Source organism: Haliotis asinina, chromosome 9 (assembly GCF_037392515.1).
Source record: "Haliotis asinina isolate JCU_RB_2024 chromosome 9, JCU_Hal_asi_v2, whole genome shotgun sequence".
Taxonomy (NCBI): Eukaryota; Metazoa; Mollusca; class Gastropoda; order Lepetellida; family Haliotidae; genus Haliotis; species Haliotis asinina.
The window spans coordinates 11009283-11029488 of NC_090288.1; the positions used below are offsets into that span (position 1 = coordinate 11009283).

Consider the following 20206-nt stretch of genomic DNA (forward strand, 5'->3'; position numbering starts at 1 on the left):
CCTTGGCAGTTGCGTTCGAGTGAATGTTTTACGGTTCATGGTCTATGAAATGGAATTGTAATGCATCAATAACATCGCATCATAGTAAAGTACAACACATTTAAGTGTGATGACACATTTTGTTCACCCATGTAACACTTGTTACTCAATGGAACACAATAAATGAATGAAACTTACCTAAAGTTTAACATAACAGGGTTTGCAGATGCACTCCGTTATCGTCTTTAGACAGGTCAAGGTCATGTTCATTTTTTTTTCAAAAATGGTAGCGTTAACACCTGTAGTTCCACCATACACTTGATATTTAAACACGGTCTCTTCCTAGTTGTGTCCTTAAATATTTCCAGATTGTCCTCTCCTCTATTCCTCTTCACTATCTTCTCTTTCTTTCTCCTTTGCTTAATTGTTTTCTCTTCCAATGTCTTCTGTTCTTTCTTAATTGCTTTCCCTCTCTGTCTTATCTCTTTCAGTCTTTTTCAGTTTCTGTTCTCTCTTGAACTTTTCGCAGTAAGCCTTAATTATTGGTTGATTTTCTAGTATTTCTATTTGACGATCCAACAAAGTAGGAGTCTGTTTTTTGGTAAATGTTTGGTTTACTTTCCTTAATCCTAGAACGTTAAAAAAAATCTTCCATCATACCAGCAGTAAACTGTCCAAACGTACAGAATATTCATCACACACTCACATCGTCTTTGACTCAGTATTTACCAAAACAGTGTTCTATTGAAAATATTTCAATCTACCTTGTAGTTAATTTGAGGGTTGAGTTTATGGGCGGAGGGGAGGACTTCTTTGCCAAAAAGAACGTGAGCTAGGTTAACAAAGTGTGGTAGCCGTCCATGACCAAGGTTTTGATATTTGTCATGCCAACGTCAGCAAGATTTGATATCGCTTATGTGAATGTACCTAACTTCTTGAAACGTGGACAATTTCTTTTTTGTCTTTAAGAATACACCCATCATGACTTGTAGTTTTTGTTGAAATCTATGTCACGATTCTCGTTTTCAAAGCTGCGACTGTGCGATATATAAGATGGTATAAACTTATACTAATCAAACGGTATGGCTTATCTCACCTTCACCTTCTGTTTCGGGATACGATTTCGCTATAGTTAAAGCAAACCATAGTATATCTTTTTGTTCTATTTCGTTCGAGAATTTGATTGATACCTTTGGATTTATTTTTTCAAAACTTGTGGAACATCAAAATTATAGTTATCCTTTTTCGTTGTACGAGAGAATTCAATTCACGCCCTTAAAACTAGGCAAACTATTTAACCTCAGCATTCCACAAAGCGCTCTTTAACGGAAAGTATGTAAACTATTTAATGATAGCATTTCACAGATGCATCCCGAATCAATTGAAACCGTTGAAAACGATATATGGTGAACAAACAAGTTATACATTAACCCTTGAATAGCTCGATCCGGTTAGTATCGTAAGCGTTCTATATACACGTGTGTTTCACAGCTCTCACTAGTGACAAAAAACATGCCAACAAGTTTGTTAGCTTATAAAGGAATCCTTTTGTATAAGTTTGTAATCTTCTGTCACTATTCAGATCTATGATAGGAGATAAAGGGTTAACTCTATGAAACGTGCTCATTCATGGCGTTTGGAATGTGTTTTCAAATAAATGAATGAATGAACGAGACGTTGCTTTGAAAAACTTGTCATGCTCGCTGAAGCATATACGCAGAGAATCAATGTTCCCGTACGCTCTCGAAATTGAACGCCAAAACGCAGAAACAGGAGAAGTCAGGCGTTCGGTTTGGCCTCATAATGCATTAGCAGTTGCGTTCGAGCGAATATTTCCAGTTCATGGTCTATGAAATGGAATTGTAATGCATAAATAACATCGCATCATAGCAAAGTTCAACACCTTTAAGTGTGATGGTACATTTTGTCCTCGCATGTAAGACATATTACTCAAAGCAAAACAAATAAATCAATAAAACTTACCTAAAATTCGAACAAAAACGGGTTTGCATACACACTCTGCCGTTTTCATATCAGTGATGCTTTCTTTTTTATATAAAACTAATTCCAGTGTTAGTCTTTCCAGTTTCACTGAACATTCCAGTTTCACTGAACATTCGGTCTTTAAACACAATTTTCACATCACTTTTCAGGACAGGTTTCACATTCACATTACAGTTTTAGATTGGTACAATATTTCCATTGGAATAAATCAACAGGTGTTTTTCCGCTATAAATCACCAAAAGTCTATCAAATCCCACACATTTCAACACGTTAAGTCGCAAATAGTTTTCATATCAGTCATTAGCTACATACATAGTGAGATTTCTTCTTGGCGTCATGTAGCAGTTATACAAACAAATTGTTCAAATACTGTGATGCCCTCGGAGCACGATTGAAGTGAGTGGAGTAGTTTTACAAATCGTTTCAGCGGAATCACACTCAGGGTTCAACTGGTGAAAACCATAAGACATCTCACGCATGGTCGGTTTTATCGTTTGCTTCAGCCTTTCGCCGAAACAACAGGCTTTATGCAGTAACCGTTATCACAAACCGACCTCTACCCTGCGCATTTTATACTAACCGATAAACTAATGTATCACACGTTTTTGCCATAATGTCGGACACGCATAAGCGTTATACAACAAATATCACGACTTCTACTACAAACTTCAATAAAATGTACTGTTCAAAATGTCACGGACAGGATTTTGCAATAGGTTTAGTATGTATGACGAAAAATACCCATGCATTATAACAGAGACCATTTAATAAATTTATTATATGGTCTCTGACTATAAGTGTCATGCCTGTTCTATTGATTTCACCTGCAACATTTGGCTTTGATTATTTATTGGTTATTCCTAACCATCAAATTTCTCTTTATGAACATACCATTCCATTTTCATAACTACTTTAGATCAAATCAAGAATTGACGAAACAACTTTTATCATTTTTTTTTTTTTGGTTCATACTACCATTATTTTATGTCAAACATAAATTAGTTTCACTGTTAAGTTATTTACCACGTCTGTGGAGATAACCGGTTATATTAGTAAAAAAAAATTATGAACAGAGCCGATCGCTACGTGTTCACCACCACCTTCCTGAAACACCCATGTGCCAAAAGACATCCTGGTACCTATTTATGCTACATAGTAGTCTGTCCGATTGATCATTTCTTTCCGATTCAGTGCTGTATCACGTTGCGACCCAGCCCAAGTCAAAAGAATGTGCCGACTCTCACCATCTTTTATAATCTAATGTAAAATGTAGACAAATGAAACCTGCCAAAGAGAAATTTCTCACGATTTGATATTGCAATGTCCTGGCACTTTCATAGAACTCTTTATCTCTTACAGACACCGCTAGTGCTTAGTGAAAGGAGCATGATATTGCAAAAATATTTCATCTATAAAAAGATCTGACTGTCCTATCATTCACTCACACGACATCAGGCAAGCATACACATTCGTGAAAAGCCTAGCCTTGTCACACCGAGGATTCTTCATCCGTTCTTGCATACAACAGAACGGTAAGCATTTTTACTGACTTTATTGAATAGTTTTGTGTGTTCTTTTTTAAGTATAAGCTCGTGTTGCATGCGATATTATTCATTATTTGCAAATGTTTCTATAACTTCCTGTATTACCTTGATCGTTTATAAGTAGAGTAAGAGAAACATTGTGGCCAATATAAATGAGCGTTATGCTGAGAGTGAGCTATGAGACTTTTTATTATTTTTTTCCTCTCTCTACAGATCGTCAAGGGGTGTAACTTAGTAATTGATGAATAACCAATGGTTCCACACATTGTTGTTAGCCTAACAGTAGTTAGCTATGAGTAATTTCAGCACCTGCCCGGTGTTTGTTTGTGATCGTTGTCAGCAAACCTTTGGTCTTAAACATAATTTACTACGTCACCAAAGATCTTGTGGTAGAGTAGACACTTTATATTCTTGTCAATTTTGTCAGAAGACTTTCAACCGAAAAGATAATTTGAATCAGCATGCTAAATCCTGTCGACAAAAAGTGACCTATCACCAACAATGTCTGCATTGTTTTCAACATTTTCAAAATGAATCTGATTATCTAAACCATCACTGTGCATCAAGTAGAGCTCCTGGTCTCACTTGCCGAACCTGTCACCAATCCTTTCCTACCTCAAAAGCATTCAGACTGCACAAATATAAAACAAATCATGACATGGTAGGGCATGGTAAAGGCAGGGCTAAGACAAAGTCTAAGCCAGCAACAGTGTCTGTAGCACCCCCTGATTCACCTCCTGTTTCCACTGCTCCTCCGCTCCTCCCGCTTCGCCTCGCCATCCTAGTCAACCCAAAGATCATTCAAAGGCATGTTCTAGTCAGGCTTTACGTGGTGATGTGAGGGAGTATGATTTTGAAGGACAAACGTCTACTGACGCATTAGAATTTCTAGTCCGAGAACAGAGTAATGTCATTTCAACCCTTGAATCAGAAATAGGTGAGAAAAAGGCAATTAAATGGTCTTTATGTTTACACATTAAAATGGAGAAACCAAGCGAAGATGCTCATTCAAATTATCACGAAGCCTACTTTAGAAGCAGCATGCAGATAGCCATGGAAGGGAGTGATTTGATTGAACAATATTTGGCCTCCATGAACAAAATGTTGCAAACACTAGACGATTATGAAGGGGTTCATTCAGGATTAAATGTTTCTGACATTGTCCTTTTGAAACTGACTGTGGTGAAGTTCGCTCCATTGAACGGTGGTACTTACATTCCACTTCCTCCAGCTCTGGCTAAACATGCGCACTGTATTTTAAATATTCAAAACAATGACAATGATTTATGTTTTGCTCTCTCCATTCTTGCCAAATTGTACCCAGCCACATCAAACAAGGAAAGAGAAACACATTACCTCCCCTATTTGAATAGGCTCAATTTAGAAGGGTTTTCTTTTCCTATGACATTGAAACACATTCCTCGTTTTGAACGGCTTAACCAGTTGAGCATCAATGTGTACGGTTTTGAAGATGGTACCTTGTACCCTATGTACATCAGTAATGAGTCGAACGTGGAGGAACATAGGTGCGTAGATTTATTGTTATTGTTACAAGAAAGTCAACCAGATGATTTTGAGGGAGTCTTGGGGTTAGAAGATCACGAGGAAGCCATGGATGTAGACAAGATACCCAACACACATTATTGTCTCATTAACAACTTGAACAGATTAGTTAGAAACAGAAAAGGTAACACAAACATGTGTTTTGTTTGTAGAAAATGTTTGTGGTCTTACTCATCTCGGGAAAGGTTGGAAGCTCACAAAGACTATTGTTTTAAGAAAGCACAAAGAGTCATTTTACCTAAACCAGAGGAAGCAGTGTATGAATTCGGTTTAAGATCACAAAGCAAAACTGAAAGAGCCAAGTTTTTGATTGTAGCCGATTTTGAAAGCTTGTTAGTGACTGAAGATGGTGATTCTTCACGTTTAAACCGCCATGTCCCATGCGGCTATGCCTACAAGGTGGTGTGTACCGATGAACAGTATTCCAAACCCATTCAAACCTATAAAGGTGAAAACGCAGCAGAACATTTCATCAACAGCATTTTGAAAGAATATGATGCCATCATGTGCCTGTTTGATTCTGTCAAACCCATGCAACTCACTAACCAAGATAAAATTGTCATAGCTAATACAGAACATTGTGGGTTGTGTGGAAAGCCCTTAGGAACAGACAGTGTATTGGATCATGACCACTTGTCGGGGAAGTTCCGTCAAGTCTTGCATAACAAATGTAACCTAAATTTTCAGTTCAGCAAGAAGGTAGTTGTGATGTTTCACAATCTAGAACATTATGATGCTCATCTTTTGTTAGAAGTAGCACAACAGTTTGACGATCGTGAGATCACAGTGATACCTCATACCACTGAGCAATTTCTGTCCTTCACAGTAGACCATAGATTAGTGTTTTTGGATTCCTACAAATTTTTACAAAGTTCTTTGGATGCACTGACACAAAATCTGTTGAAAAAAGGTGCGGATTCTTTTGTGTATTTGAAAGAGCAATTTCCTCAGCATGTAGATTTGTTAACACGAAAACTACCATTTCCCTATGAACATATGGATTCCTGGGAAACGCTAAGCGAGACATGTTTGCCTTCAAAGGAAGCATTCTACAGTTCCTTGACTGAGCAGGGTGTTAGTGAGGATGACTATGCATTTGCCCATCAGTTATGGCAAACATTTCAATGCCAATCCATGAGCGACTTCATGAGATTGTATGTGACAGTAGATGTGTTGCTGTTAACTGATGTTATTGAAACCTTTAGAACCTTTATTCCATGCCTGGTTTCTGTTTGGATGCTGCTATGAAAATCACAGGGGCTAAATTGGACCTATTCACAGATGTAGACACTTACAATTTTATTGAACATTCTATTCGTGGTGGTGTGTCTGTCATTGGTAAAAAATATGCAGAAAGCAACAATGAACATATGAGTGACTTTGCTCCAGAGAAAGACACGTCCACTCTACTCTACTTTGATGTGAACTCGCTGTATGCTACTGTCATGTTACAACCGCTTCCTATAGGAAATTATCACTTCATTGAACCTGCAGAGTTCACCACCATAGACTGGACAAGCATCGAGGTAGGGGGAGAGTATGGGTACATTCTGGAAGTCGATTTGTTATATCCCAGTCATTTGCACCACGTTCATGCAGCTTTCCCTATGGCTCCAACGCATGATGATATCCCATTTGAGGAGTTATCCCCTACACACAAAGAGCTTCTCGCTCATTTTAACAATCGACCCATAGATAAACTTCCAAAGAAATCATCCGGTAGAAAACTTTTTTGTACCTTGAAAGATCGTACGCATTATGTGGTTCATTTTAAAACCTTGCAGTTGTATTTGAAACATGGTTTAGTGTTGAATCGCATACACAGAGTGCTAAAGTTTAGCCAGGGTCCGTGGTTAAAATCCTATGTGGAACTCAACTTGAAAAATCGCAAAAATGCAAAGGATGATTGTGACAAAGACCGTTACAAATTGATGAACAACTGTGTGTTTGGTCGTTTCTGTATGAATAAACGCAAACACATAAGAGTACACTTGGTGACACACAGACCCAAACTTCAAAAACTGGCCTCAAAAACCAATTTCAAACAGGTTAAAATTTATTCAAAAGACGTGGTTGCGGTTGAATTGGAAAATTTAAGTGTGCATTTAGATCAACCCATTGCTGTCGGTTTTAGCATTTTGGATTTGGCTAAATATGAAATTTATGACTTTTACTACAATGTGATGCAAAAGGAATATGGACATGAACATTTAGATTTGCTCATGACAGACACTGACAGTCTCTTTATGCAAGTCCATGCCCCTCCACATAAACCCCTCCAGGACCCCTATGTGTTTATGAAACAGAATCTCCATTTATTTGACACTTCCAATTATGCTCCCAATGACCCAAAGGGGCTCTATTCCGATCAAAACAGGAAGGTGACAGGCAAGATGAAGGATGAAGCAGGTGGAAACATCATACTTGAATTCCGTGGACTAAAAAGTAAAATGTATTCCTTCTTGATGAAAACGGATAAGGATCTTATTGAGAAAAAGACAGCCAAAGGTATTAAAAAAACAGTCATCAAGAAATTTCTCAGACATAAGATGTTTAGGGAGTGTCTTTTTGACAAAACAGCTGTGTCATGTTCTTTTCATCTCATTCGCTCTTTCAATAACGTCTTGTACACACAGAAACAAAACAAAGTGGCTTTGACCTCTATAGACAACAAGCGTTATGTGCTAGAGGATGGGATTCATAGTGTACCTTATGGTTATTCATCAACTGTATAGTTACTCACTCACTGCATCTGCACGAAATATGGATTTTTACAAGTCCTAACAGGTAAGCTATATGATTATTATGAAAAAAAAATTTTTTATTAAAATTTAGAATCGCATTGAAATTTAAAATGTATAGTCATGTCATTATGTTTGTTTTAATACTAGACGTGTTTGATTTTATTTATTTTCTATTTATTTTTACAGGATGAGCAAACCAGCCTACATGTGTACAAGCTGCGATGGCTTTCTACCTGTGGACGCAAATGGTGAAGACCGATCGGGTCTCTTTACCTGCGTATACTGTGGTACCAAATTAAAATATACGTATCATAGGTTCCTGACGCATACTGGCAAATGTGTGGTCAGGAAGGCAAAACTGAAGACAGCCCATGCTTGCACTTGTGGGAAGATTCATCATAATGACTCATCATAATGACTAACAGAAGTCAAACTTACACTTGACAAGACAGCGACTGGCTGAATGTATCCTATGTTTCGACTAGCTGAATGTATCCTATGTTTTGCTGCAAGAGCAAAACATGAACACTATGAGTGGTTACTTCAAGACTACAAAGTGAACACTATGTGTGACTGCTTCAAGACTACAAAGTGAACACTATGTGTGACTGCTTCAAGACTACAAAGTGAACACAATGTGTGACTGCTTCAAGACTAAAAGGAGAACAAACATAAACACTATTGTGCTCACATTGTTTATTGTCACAAACTATACATAGAGTACATAGAGTTTGAGGTTTCAATAAAACGATTCTAATGTTGCCAACCCTGGAACACCTTTGGCAGCTTTACGTTTCACAAATAAAACATTTCTATGTATCTTGGTTTTGTCTTTCTTTTTTCTTCCAATACATTTCCTGAAATGTTTGGGCAAATGTAAACGTTTTAATAGTTTAAGAAACTGTTTATAACCCACTGGTGAACGCCTACTTCGCGGTGACAGGATAAAAAAACGAATCAAGTTGACAATGTTTGAGTTTTGCAGCACATTATTATTGTTTCCCACAAGTTGTAAATGTTCATCTACACACAATTGTCCTTTTTTAATGTTGTTTTTCACAAACAGCCACATTGACATCAATTTCCCAATGGTTTTGGTAGAAGAAATGTCCTTGATTAACTGGTCGGGAACTTGAAACAGGAGTTCTGTCTTCTTGTTGCATACAGGATTATCAGCCGGTTGTTCCGAGTTAGCTATCCCTTGTGAATCATCATCATCATCAACTATCTCATTCACTTTCTGTGACTGAGCTGTCTGAAGAGCTGTCTGATGAGCTGTCTGTTGGGCTGTCTTTTCTTTTTCTTCTTGTTTGGACATCAACCTCTGATAATTCTCTCTCGTCAGAAGAATCATGGGCTTGCTCATTTTGAACTGAGGACAAGTAGGCTTGGTAGTTCCTTATGCAAATAGGTACAATTGAATGGTAGGCAGCGATGAGCTCACGTTTCCTGTGTCTGCTGACACTCTTACTGCCTAAGATTCGAATGACAGACTTATGACGTGACAGACGGTTTTTGTCACCTGGTGTGAGTGGTATCTTTCCAACAAGGATATTATACACCAGTGTAATCACTGACTTAAACTGTTCAGATGAAGCATGCGTCAACATAGCTTTTCTCTGTGCAGAATTAGCTTGTTCTAACATCATAAGAAAAGCCCAATGCTTTTGCAGCAGACCGCTCATGTTGATGTTGTAGGGTAGCTGTTCCACGTTCAAAGAGAGCTGACTGTAGAATGAGTGAAGTGAAGTGAACTGACTGTTATATTGACTATATAAATTAATTCAAAGTTGTATGTGTTCTAACCTTCCTTGTTGGTTTTGGGTTCAGACACCATGTGGATATAAGCACAATAAAATGTTCTGCTAATGGATCATCTTCGGCTATCCACGAATGTACTCTCAGTGCGCATTGGAAACTGTAGACCTTGTCAGATTGTCCCGTATAGATAAATCCTGCTTCTGCCATGACTTTTGGTGGCTGCTTCATTTGTACTGGCCAACTGTTGAAAGACTTCAGTCTGTCACTAAACTTTTGTCCAAACCTAATATTATTGCATGGTATTTCAATACAGTCTGCCACTAGGTTATCAAACGGTCCGCACACATCCATGGCTCTGTTCGGTATGAAAGTGAAAAGGATGAGACGTGGCTGTATATTACCTTAGTTATGTCACTCTATATCTGTGGCAGATACACTGTACACACCTCATCAGAGAATATACCTGTACGCAAACGACCATACTGTTCATCTGCATAGGGCGAGGTATCCATGACCAGATAACCATATTTCTTTCTACTTACAGCATCTTGAAAAGATTCGGTGAAATATTTAGCCTGTCCTGGAAATATTTGTGATGCTAAAATTTTATACTCATGTGCCGAACGAGGGTTAGACAATAACACAAAATAATGTGTGTTCAGTGACATAGTTCTGTTACATTCCCCCTTTGGATACGCTGATTGTAGAATGTTGATAACAGAAATTCCCAGATGGTGGGATAATGTGGTATATAGGTGTAAAAACAGCTGACTTTTACACACTTGTTGCATGAAGTCATCTACTACCAGGAGACAATGTTTATCCGATTCTAAAGAATATGAATTTAACTCCTGTTCTGTGGGAAGGACATCTTGAAAACGAATATTGGGAATGATTCTCTTGAGTTCACTATAGACATCCTGCCACACAGCATAGCAGTAAATAATCAATTTGGGTGCAGGATCAAACATGACATTGGCATGTCTTAACAGATGTGAAACCCAAAAGGTTTTACCACTTGACGATCCACCTATTACGGATATGGTTGTAGGCGTTTTAAAAGGCAACAGACAAGCACTTTCATCCATGATGTATCTTGGTCTGCTGTTCAGTATGAAACTGAACTTACTCACCAACACAGAGGGTATTTATACATAACAAAACATCATTTGAACTAAATCTAATTATTTATTTATTTATTTTTTATTCTACATGGAAAAAAACATTGTACATCATTGTCAATTAAAACAGGAAGGAGTACAGTATTTGAAATAGTTGCATATATACTGTGATACAAAAGTATCATTCCATAGGAAGTTCCTTACATCAAATTGATGAACAATACGCTGAAAACTCCAGTGAGCTTTCAATGTACATAACAGATAATACAAACAATAGAACCCACACACATTGGTATCTACAGATTGTATCTGTTCACTGTTGTGCAAGTAAGATCTAACATAGGATTTTAGGTACCTATCAAATACAGCATCAATGGGTTCTGATAGGCTGTCAAACAATTCTGCTCTATTTCCTTTGAAATACATAGCAACCCAGTGACGACCTTTCTTTTGACTACAGTCTGTATTTACAATTAGTCCAACTCCCCTTCTTATCATGGAAGATGTCAGTACAGGCAAAGTGTCTTTAGCATACACTCCCAGGACGTGACACTGTAAGACAGGATCGCACTGTATGGAGCACTTCAATTCCGAAGCTTTCATGTTTTACTTGATGTACACATTTCGCGCTTTATCAATTTCTATGATGGAATTTCTTTCACTCATGATAACACAACTCAATGTCTTAGTCAAAGCAGATTTGAATTCAATTTCAAGTCTCACATTTCCCGATTTCACAAGATTGAGATAATCGACATCTACTTCATCCAGTTGGTAAACAAAAAGAGCACTGCCAAGCAAAAAGTCCTTTCTTGAAATACCATTGCCCTGGTTTTGACACCAAAGTTTCTGGCTATCAAACAGGTTGAGATAGGTGTCTGCATCGTCTGCACTTGTAGCTCTCCCTGGGACACTGACTCCGTTCACATACAGGTTGATCGTTTTAATCATACCCGATTGAAAGTTGAAAGGATTCCCATCATATTTCCCATTAAAACTGCCGCTATCAACAAATGCTACGATATATCGATTAGCAATGGGATTGGAGACATTGTCAATGGTATGTGTTAACTGAGAGACGGGAATGCTAGTGACCTTCACCTCAGACTTGACGAATGGATAGAGGGCATTAGAGTTGTTCTCAAACAAGGTATTGTGAGCTATAATCAGGGCTGGGTTGACATTCAGTCTGCAGACTTTGAGATAAGCATCCAGAAGGGTTATAGTGAATTTTTTGTTGTTCTCATGAGACAGAAGGTAGGAGAGGATCTGTACAATTTCAAAGTCATAGGTACACCATTAATCATGTATCTATTCATCTCAAACACATCTTCAAATAAGTTTCCAGACATGGTCATCTCTTGACTCAATTTAATGAACTGTCCTCGTGCCATCAAGCCCGTGTTGCTTCCTGTTTCTGTATCCGTTGATTCTATATCACTGTTCGATTGTCCTACATCTTTATAAAACAACTGAGAGGTTAACTGAGTTGTCTTTGCATCGGCTCCAAAATTCAGTAAGGCTTTCATCATGCTCTTGTACGCATAATGATTGTTTGTGGAAGAGACCAGTGTGTCATTCAAATAAACTGAAACCTGACTAAAAAGCGACTGAAGAAACAAGTTGACTGGAGCCACGTGTTCCTTGGAAAGCAATATGCTCCCATCATTGTGAGTGACCTTGAGTTTCACGTGCAATCTTGTCCTCTTCAAATCAAGGTAGTCACTGCCTGTGTTAGAAATACTGAATTCCAAAGGCGCTTCGTCGTTGATTTGACTCACTGGACGTACATTTTCATAGTAATGTTGTTGAACACATGTCTGAAATGGTGGCAGTGAGAACAAATTCAGGGATTCTGGAATTATCTCATCGAAGTGTTTACTGGTGAGCAGCGACATGGTGTTAACCAAAGATATCGTTTTCGTTCACTGGTGTGCTCTTGAACACACGTGCTGTCTTGGAGGGGGTGTTGCTTGTTAGACGTATCCTCTTGGTTGTGACCACGCGTTCCCCTGCAGCTCTTTTTAATGATTTCTGTCTCTTCTCTTTAGCATCTGCTCTTTCCACCACACTTTGAGGTTCAGAAGTGACCTGCAGTTTGACTTTAACTTCTTTTGATGCTTCCTCAGGTTGATCAGATGAAATGAGCTTAGGTTGTGGTTTTCCATTCACCAGTTGAGAACTACCTGCCATGTGTTTTTTGAAAAAAATCTGCCATTTGTTGTAATCGGGTACATACAAAGGTAACGTCTCCATCTTAGGCAACAAAAGGGTAACGTCTGAAGTGAAGTGTTAGGTGAGTCTCCTCTTTCAAGAATGACAGTGAAGTTCCATCGCTTGCTTTTATACTAATTTCTATGTCAGGAGATTCTTTCACCATCACATGGATATTGTATTCATTAGCAAATGTAAAGTTAGGTCCCTCCCTCAGGTCTATGCGTCTCAACAATGGTAATTGAGTCTGTCCTACCAATGAACTATCGCATAGGTTACACAACACATCTATGTAAGGATCATTCATATGAGTGAGATCCACCTTTCCAAAGTTTAATTCTGTCAAGCTGACTACCCAGAAGCCATCAAACACCAACCTTTGATTCAGTTTCACACGAAAATGATACGGGGTGTTGCCTTTGAAGTAATCTTTCCTCGAGTCTGAAGACTTCAGAAACACATAGGTCTCCATTACAGATTTTTCAATTGACTTTCCTCCACATAAGAATCAAAGGAACTGGGCCGTCCTAACCATCGAACCAAAGCATAAGTCTTTCCATTCATACGTTTCTTCTTTAAGATCTTTTCCACCTGCCACTCAATATCTTCTGCTTTACTGACCTTCTGCAATTCACTGGTATAAAAAGTACCTTGGATCATTTCATCATGAAAATCTTTGACTTTGTACAGTGGAATTTCCTGTCTTTTAAAACGATGAGCTATTTTGAACAGTTCTTGTGTCCACTTCAAGTCAAGTTCTTTGTTGAAAGGTCTCTTCAGATATGGAATGCGAACAAGATCTCCTACTTTATATTTGAACTTCTTCCTAGGGTGCAGGCTTTTGAGGTGTTTCAACAAAGGTTTGACATACACATGTTGCCAAACTTTCAATTCATTGTCCTTATTCACTTGTGCAGGTGATAAATTAGGTAGAGAGGAATGCAACGTATGATTGTAGTTGTGCACAAGTTTAGGTAAAACATTGATGTAATGTTTGGTATTGTTGTGAGTCATGTAGCGTGTAATCAATGATTTTAGTGTTCTGTTGAAACGTTCTACATAATTACTTTTGATGTTTTCATTCCGCGTAATGGTGTGAGTGATGTTTTTCTTTTTCAAATATGACTCAAAGCCTGCTCGAAATTCTGATCCAGCATCTGTGCGAACCTTCTTTGGTTGTCTAGTTTTCAGTATTTCTTTGAAGGCTTTCAACACTGATTCAGGTTTCTTGTTTTCTAAAGGTAGCACAAAAGCATATCTGCTCAAGATATCAATAGCCACCAGCAAATATCTGACACCATCATTCTCTTTGCTATAACGAGAGAGGTCGGCCAGATCCACATCAAACATTTCATTCATATAATTCACCCTTACTTTTAACCTTTTAAATCTATGCTTGACTGGTCTATGTAAACTATAGGCGTCTTGATTCTTCACAAATCGTTTCACATTCCTCAACCTGATATGTTGTTGTTTTCTGTTTTTCTTCAATTCATCACGTAGTTTTGATGGACCAAAATAGGCTCCAGGATTTTCAGCATTGAAATAATACTTTTCTATGGCTTTTTCTTGCTTTAACATGCTGTTCTTCTTCTGCGAACTCATGTTGCACTGTGGAAACTGTGGCTGGCTAAGAAATATATAACATGAAACAGCATTGGTTTATTCATTTTATTTGAACATTCACTAAAGTTTGTTACGATACATAATGATAACTGTCATGATGAAAGCACTACTGTATTTTACACTGATAGAATATGACCTTCAAAGTCCTGTGATACCATGTCTTCCATCATTCCCTCTTCATCGTAGTAGCACATACAGTTCATGAGATCCATACAACACACATGACACTGAATTTGTCCACTATTACAGCTCATGTAACGCAACCTATTGTTGTAACGGCATACACTGCAACGTTTCTGAAGAGGAGTAAGTTTGTCTTCCTGATAGAGATCGTCCGTGATTCCACTGGATGAATCAACAGCTGTTATGTCTGTGGTTTGTTTCTCTTTTCGTTCTATGTCCTCCATGAGTTGAGTGTAATCCAACCACCAGTCATCTATAGTAGGTTCTGTGGTAGGTTCTGTGGTAGGTGTTATGGACTGATTCGTGAGGGATGGAGTTGACACTGCTTCATGATCTTCTCCCCTGTTCCTGAACATGACAAATAAGATTGGAGAATGTAGAACTGCAAACACAGTAACACGTATATACATAAATGAAAAGCTATTCCAAATGATATTCACAGTGATAAACTATTCGCTTACTTTGGTTGCATAGGAGTGGATTTCTGCTTCTGACCTCTTTTCTGTTCCTTCACTTTCCTTGGCTTCTTAGCCTTAGCAAGACGTTTGTTGGGTGATTGACGTTTTCTGTTACTTGAATTTCTATCCTCAGAGGTGGCAGCAATTTTTGAATAATCCAGCATCAAGCTCATGAGAGGTGGCGATAGCGAGGGGAATTTCTGTTCTAGAGTCTTCATTCTCTGGAACATCTCTGTGTATGTGGTTTTATACAACTCACTTGTTCGCATCATCGTTTCGTGCAAATGGAGCTGAGTGTTAAGAATATCCTTCATTTCTTGAAACATACTCGAGAGCAACTGCTCTGTTGAAAAGTCCACATGTTGAAGGTGAAACATCTTCTGTGCCATATGGATTGTGAGCGGAGGTGTTTTTCTGAAACTTGTTCGCTTGATAATGACGATGAAACTGATTTGAAATGTCTTATACTAAAGGTGCGTGTAGGCGCTGATTGGATGTAGAGTAGTGCGCATGCAGTTTGGTTGGTTGACCCTCTACATCAGTGGAATATTTTATTCATGTTTGTTCACCGTGACATCAATAGATTAAATGCTTTCAGAAGCTTTAAGAAACACGTCACTAGAATGCTTATTCGTGTCTTCTGGAATGTTTTTGTATTCTATTGAATGCTTTGACTCATTCCTCTGGAATGTTTGTTCACCCGTGACGTCTTGTGCTCAGGAATGTTATTGTGCTCTGGAATGCTTTGTGCTCATAGGGAGGCGTGCTCAGGAATGTTATTGAGCTCTGGAATGCATTGTGGGAGGATCAATCCTGAATAGTTTAAGGATTTTAAGGAGTAATCCTGTGGAATGTCTATTGTATGCGTCTGGAATGCTATTGTATTCGTCTGGAATGCTTTTGTTCTCTTAGGAATGCTATTGTCTGTGCTAAACGGATTACTTTTCTCCTACTAGTAAGCATTAACTCCGGAACGTTGTGTTCCCTCCTTCACCACCTGATGAAGGAGTAAACATTAACTCCGGAACGTTGTGTTCCCTCCTTCACCACTTGATGAAGGAGTAAACATTAACTCCGGAACGTTGTGTTCCCTCCTTCACCACTTGATGAAGGAGTAAACATTAACTCCGGAATGTTGTGTTCCCTCCTTCACCACTTGATGAAGGAGTAAACATTAACTCCGGAACGTTGTGTTCCCATAATAAGATGATATCCATAAAATCTTCATTCTTATGTATTTCACTTCTAAATGCCCTTTAAAGACTTAAGTGCGTCAAGTTTACATATGGTAATAATAGACTAATCGGCATTATTGTTCGAACACTTCGACAATGAATGTATATCCTGAACAAAACGTTAGCCTATCGCCGTAAGAAGTACTTACAACGATATGAATTGTTGGACAATGCCACGACGTGACTAAGCCACTTGTTATAATATATTTGGAAAAAAGGGTGACTCTCCTGCTCTTTGACAAGGTCACATTCCAAAACCTGTACACTGTATAAAGTGTACAACATTCTTATTTCTGCACACAGTGTAAACAAATGTTTAACATTTAATTAATGTTAATTGTCTTTCGGTTTTTCATGCCAATTAACATTGGTTTCTTTCAAACGAAGTCATGTTGTCGGAGCAACTCTAGGTTTAATTCACTGTTGCATCATGTCTAATGACAGTTAATACAGGAAGCAAAAAAATTTATGGCTACCTCTGCTGCTCCTGCTGTCTTACTTTGAGTGTTTCAGATACCACCACTTATATCGAACCTGTCAAACAAGCTGTGTGTCGAAGTTGAATGGACCCGCGTGAATACATCGGGATGTGTGTGGTTGGACACAGCCGTAAATTGATGGCTCAGAGGCCAAGCTTCAAGAAAACCATCCGTTCGACACAACAGTGTTTATGTTGATGGATAAATACCATTAACTTGGGTCAGAAAAAAGGTCATATGAGGTCACCAAGCGGGATCTGCTTTCATTTCGGGCTATAGGAAAGGTCGTGCCTACATGCAAAGTATGACCCAAGAATGTTAGACACTGGCCATCGTATCTGCTTGTAAATGTCAATATTCGTGCCAGGAGATTTTCTTTGGGATTACGCCATACGTCGGTCTTTCTTAGCACTTAAATAAATCGTAATTATAAGAGTGGATTCACTTGTTACGGCAGAATGTTAAAGTGTAACTGCCAAACGTAGGAAACAGTCTTTCTGATACAACGATTTCTCATGCTTACCATTGTCTACTGTATCAGTAGAGTCCTCAAGTGTAACAGTGGCAGTGGGGGTAGCCTATTGGTTAAAACTTTCGATCATCACGCCTAAGGTTCGGGTTCGATTCCCTATATGGGTGCAGGATGTCGAGCCCATTTCTGGTGTCCCAAGCCGTGGTATATCTGTAATATTGCTAAAGCCGCGCAAAACCCGGCTCATCCACTCAACAACAGGTGTGTACATCATGGAGGCGACACTGATAATATACACGATCACACAGTACCACCTCTGTCGTCTTGGGCATAGTGTGAAATAGAGAAAGGAAGGTCGATAATTGGAAGCCGGACCAACACCATGCAAAAAGTCCGTCTGCACTTGTTGTTACACTGCTTCGTACTTGACAATGCAACAAGATCTTGTCGACTCGGGCAGTACACCGAGCCTGAATGTGATGGTACATCCTGGTACAAGCACAGACGCACACGCACATGCACACGCACAAAGCCATGTACGCGTCCACGTAACTACATCAGTGTATATCACAACCGTCATTTCAACTCCACACAAATTTAGTTCAAATTATATTCATTGATTCCATTTCTATGTTTCATTAACCCTCCGAGACTATAGGATGTGAATGTAAGAAATCATGACTCTGAAGAAAGAGGCAATTTAAGGCCGCTTTAATATGTCAGTTTCCGGTCTGTCCAACACCGCTCCAAGTTGCTTTGCAGAGTTACGCCGCTTTGCTTTTGCCGGAAACTCTATGGTTTCTATGGTCTACCGTGTCCGGCTCAAGCTGACTTTCCGTTATAGTGCGTTTGGTTCAACAGCGTGCCGACGAATTGCAAACGACTCAAAAACTGACAATACATAATGCTCAATGAAATACTGATCATAATCAAAACATCAGACCAACGCTGTGAGGTATTTAAAAAGTTCATGTCGTAAAAATAAAAAAGTTTTGTAATACATTATCATTAAAAGTTGGACACAATTCACTATTTCGTACGAGGGAGGAGTGGAAAATGGTGATCGATGTCACGATGTCAGTCATTGGATTGTCTGGTCCAGATTCGATTACAACAGTATTTACAAACAGTATTTATTATACAATGTCTGCTGTGAGAGTCAGGGAGTCCTAATAAATCAGGCCGGAGCTAATCTCTAGACTATTTGCACGTTTAGCAAGGGACTTCGACACGTTCCTCGAGTGATTTTACTGCTGATGTCCCGAAAAAGTATCCAACTTTCAGGTCGACTCCAATTTGTTTAAAACGATGTCACATAACAGTAATGTGGCATGAAACAATACAGACACACAAGATATGGACTTTAGATGCCATTTTATTATAAACATAAAGAAAACAGCTATTGCATTCAATATTAACGACATTAAAAATGTAGAAAGTATTTAAAGGTTATTCTAAAAGTTTATATATATGTGTCCCTCTCTCATACGACCATCGCATAGACCATCGTAAAGAGGCCTCGTAAATACATTGATAGAAAACTAAAGTATTTTTAGACGTCATCATTCCAAGGAATATTAATTTCAGCCCCATCTTCTGGCTCCCTGTTTCGCTTGGCCTGGTGCTTCTCTTTTTGTTCATTATCTTCTTTTTTCGGGTAATGCTGCTTTTTACTTGTTATCTATTCATTCATATTTGCATTACCCGCATTTTCATCCCAGCCACCATCATCAAAGCTCTCCCCTTCGTCTACTTCTCCACTGGCTTCTTCCTCTTCGCCGCCCGATCTTCCTCCAGCTTCTTCAGTTTCTCCTCCCTCATCTGGAGCTGATGTTCCGCCCTCATTTTCTTCAGGAACAGGCGACGTTTCTTCTCGTCCTTGACAGCTTTATGCTTGATTTCTCTGTCCAGTTGTTTCCTCTGGACTTGATCCACTAACCTGTAAACAAAGCATACAGAAGTTAGATCAATATCAAGAGCAATATAAGTGTCCTTTAGTATTTTTAGACCTTTCGTCACAAATATGTTACCTGTTCATTCGGAACTGATCAGCCTTCTGTCTCCTCCTCTCAGCTGTATAGAAGCATCGCACTGGGATTTGCTCCAGACGTCGGGGAGCTTTGCCACGGGGAACAACCCCGTCCACAGCGGGGACAGAGAAGGCCACTCCGCTGGACTGACGGTCGGGGACCAAACCCTCATCTCGGAGCTGTTGGAGAATCTCCTCCCCTGACAGACGGGGTGTGGGCCGTGTCACCTGACTCTTGGCGTAGTACAGCTCGTGAGGACAGTTTATCTTGCCTGTCAGAGCCTCCTCGGGAGATGTCTGCTTGATAGGAATAACCTTGGTCTGTTTGCAACCCATTTTAAACAATAATCTATGGCCTTTATAACATGCACGGCCAGTCTCCACGAATCTGGACGAGACAATAACATGACGTCATAATATCGTGACGTCACTGACGAGGCCCTTACCATTTCAACTGGTTGCAAGCTCCCTTAGCGCGTCAACCTACGCAAAGGTTATTATATTAACGTATGAGAGACGGGACCTAGTTTATTTCCCATTCTGAACTTTCGTTCACAGAAAGGGGAGAAACGGGCGGAATATCTATTCATTTTATTAATTCCTATACTTAGTGCCTCCTCAGGAAATGGTTTTATACTTTATTTTAAATTAAAATGTTCTGTCCATCGGTTTACACACACCAATGCATAAACAAAAGTAGGGTTTGATCATGGACCTTTTTGGACGTTGCCGTCTTTTCCCATCATGATCAATTTTCAAAATTCCATTCTTATTGTATTATTTTCTATGATCA

General features: G+C 38.9%; 1 protein-coding gene across 1 annotated transcript; it reads right to left on the reverse strand.

Annotated features, from left to right (window-relative positions):
* Window positions 1-19133: 19133 nt before the first annotated feature.
* On the reverse strand, window positions 19134-19749 carry LOC137296929 (uncharacterized). Its single transcript, XM_067828829.1, has 2 exons — window positions 19415-19749; window positions 19134-19323 (listed from the first exon to the last, which is right to left on the reverse strand). Exons 1-2 carry the CDS (start codon window positions 19747-19749, stop codon window positions 19134-19136), a joined length of 525 nt encoding a protein of 174 aa, XP_067684930.1.
* Between the last annotated feature and the right edge of the window lie 457 nt (window positions 19750-20206).

Coding starts and splice junctions, on each gene's coding strand:
- LOC137296929 (XM_067828829.1), bottom strand. CDS start 19,749: ATGGGTTGCAAACAGACCAAGGTTATTCCTATCAAGCAGACATCTCCC. Junction 19,324..19,414: donor GATCAGTTCCGAATGAACAG/GTAACATATTTG, acceptor CTTTGTTTACAG/GTTAGTGGATCAAGTCCAGA.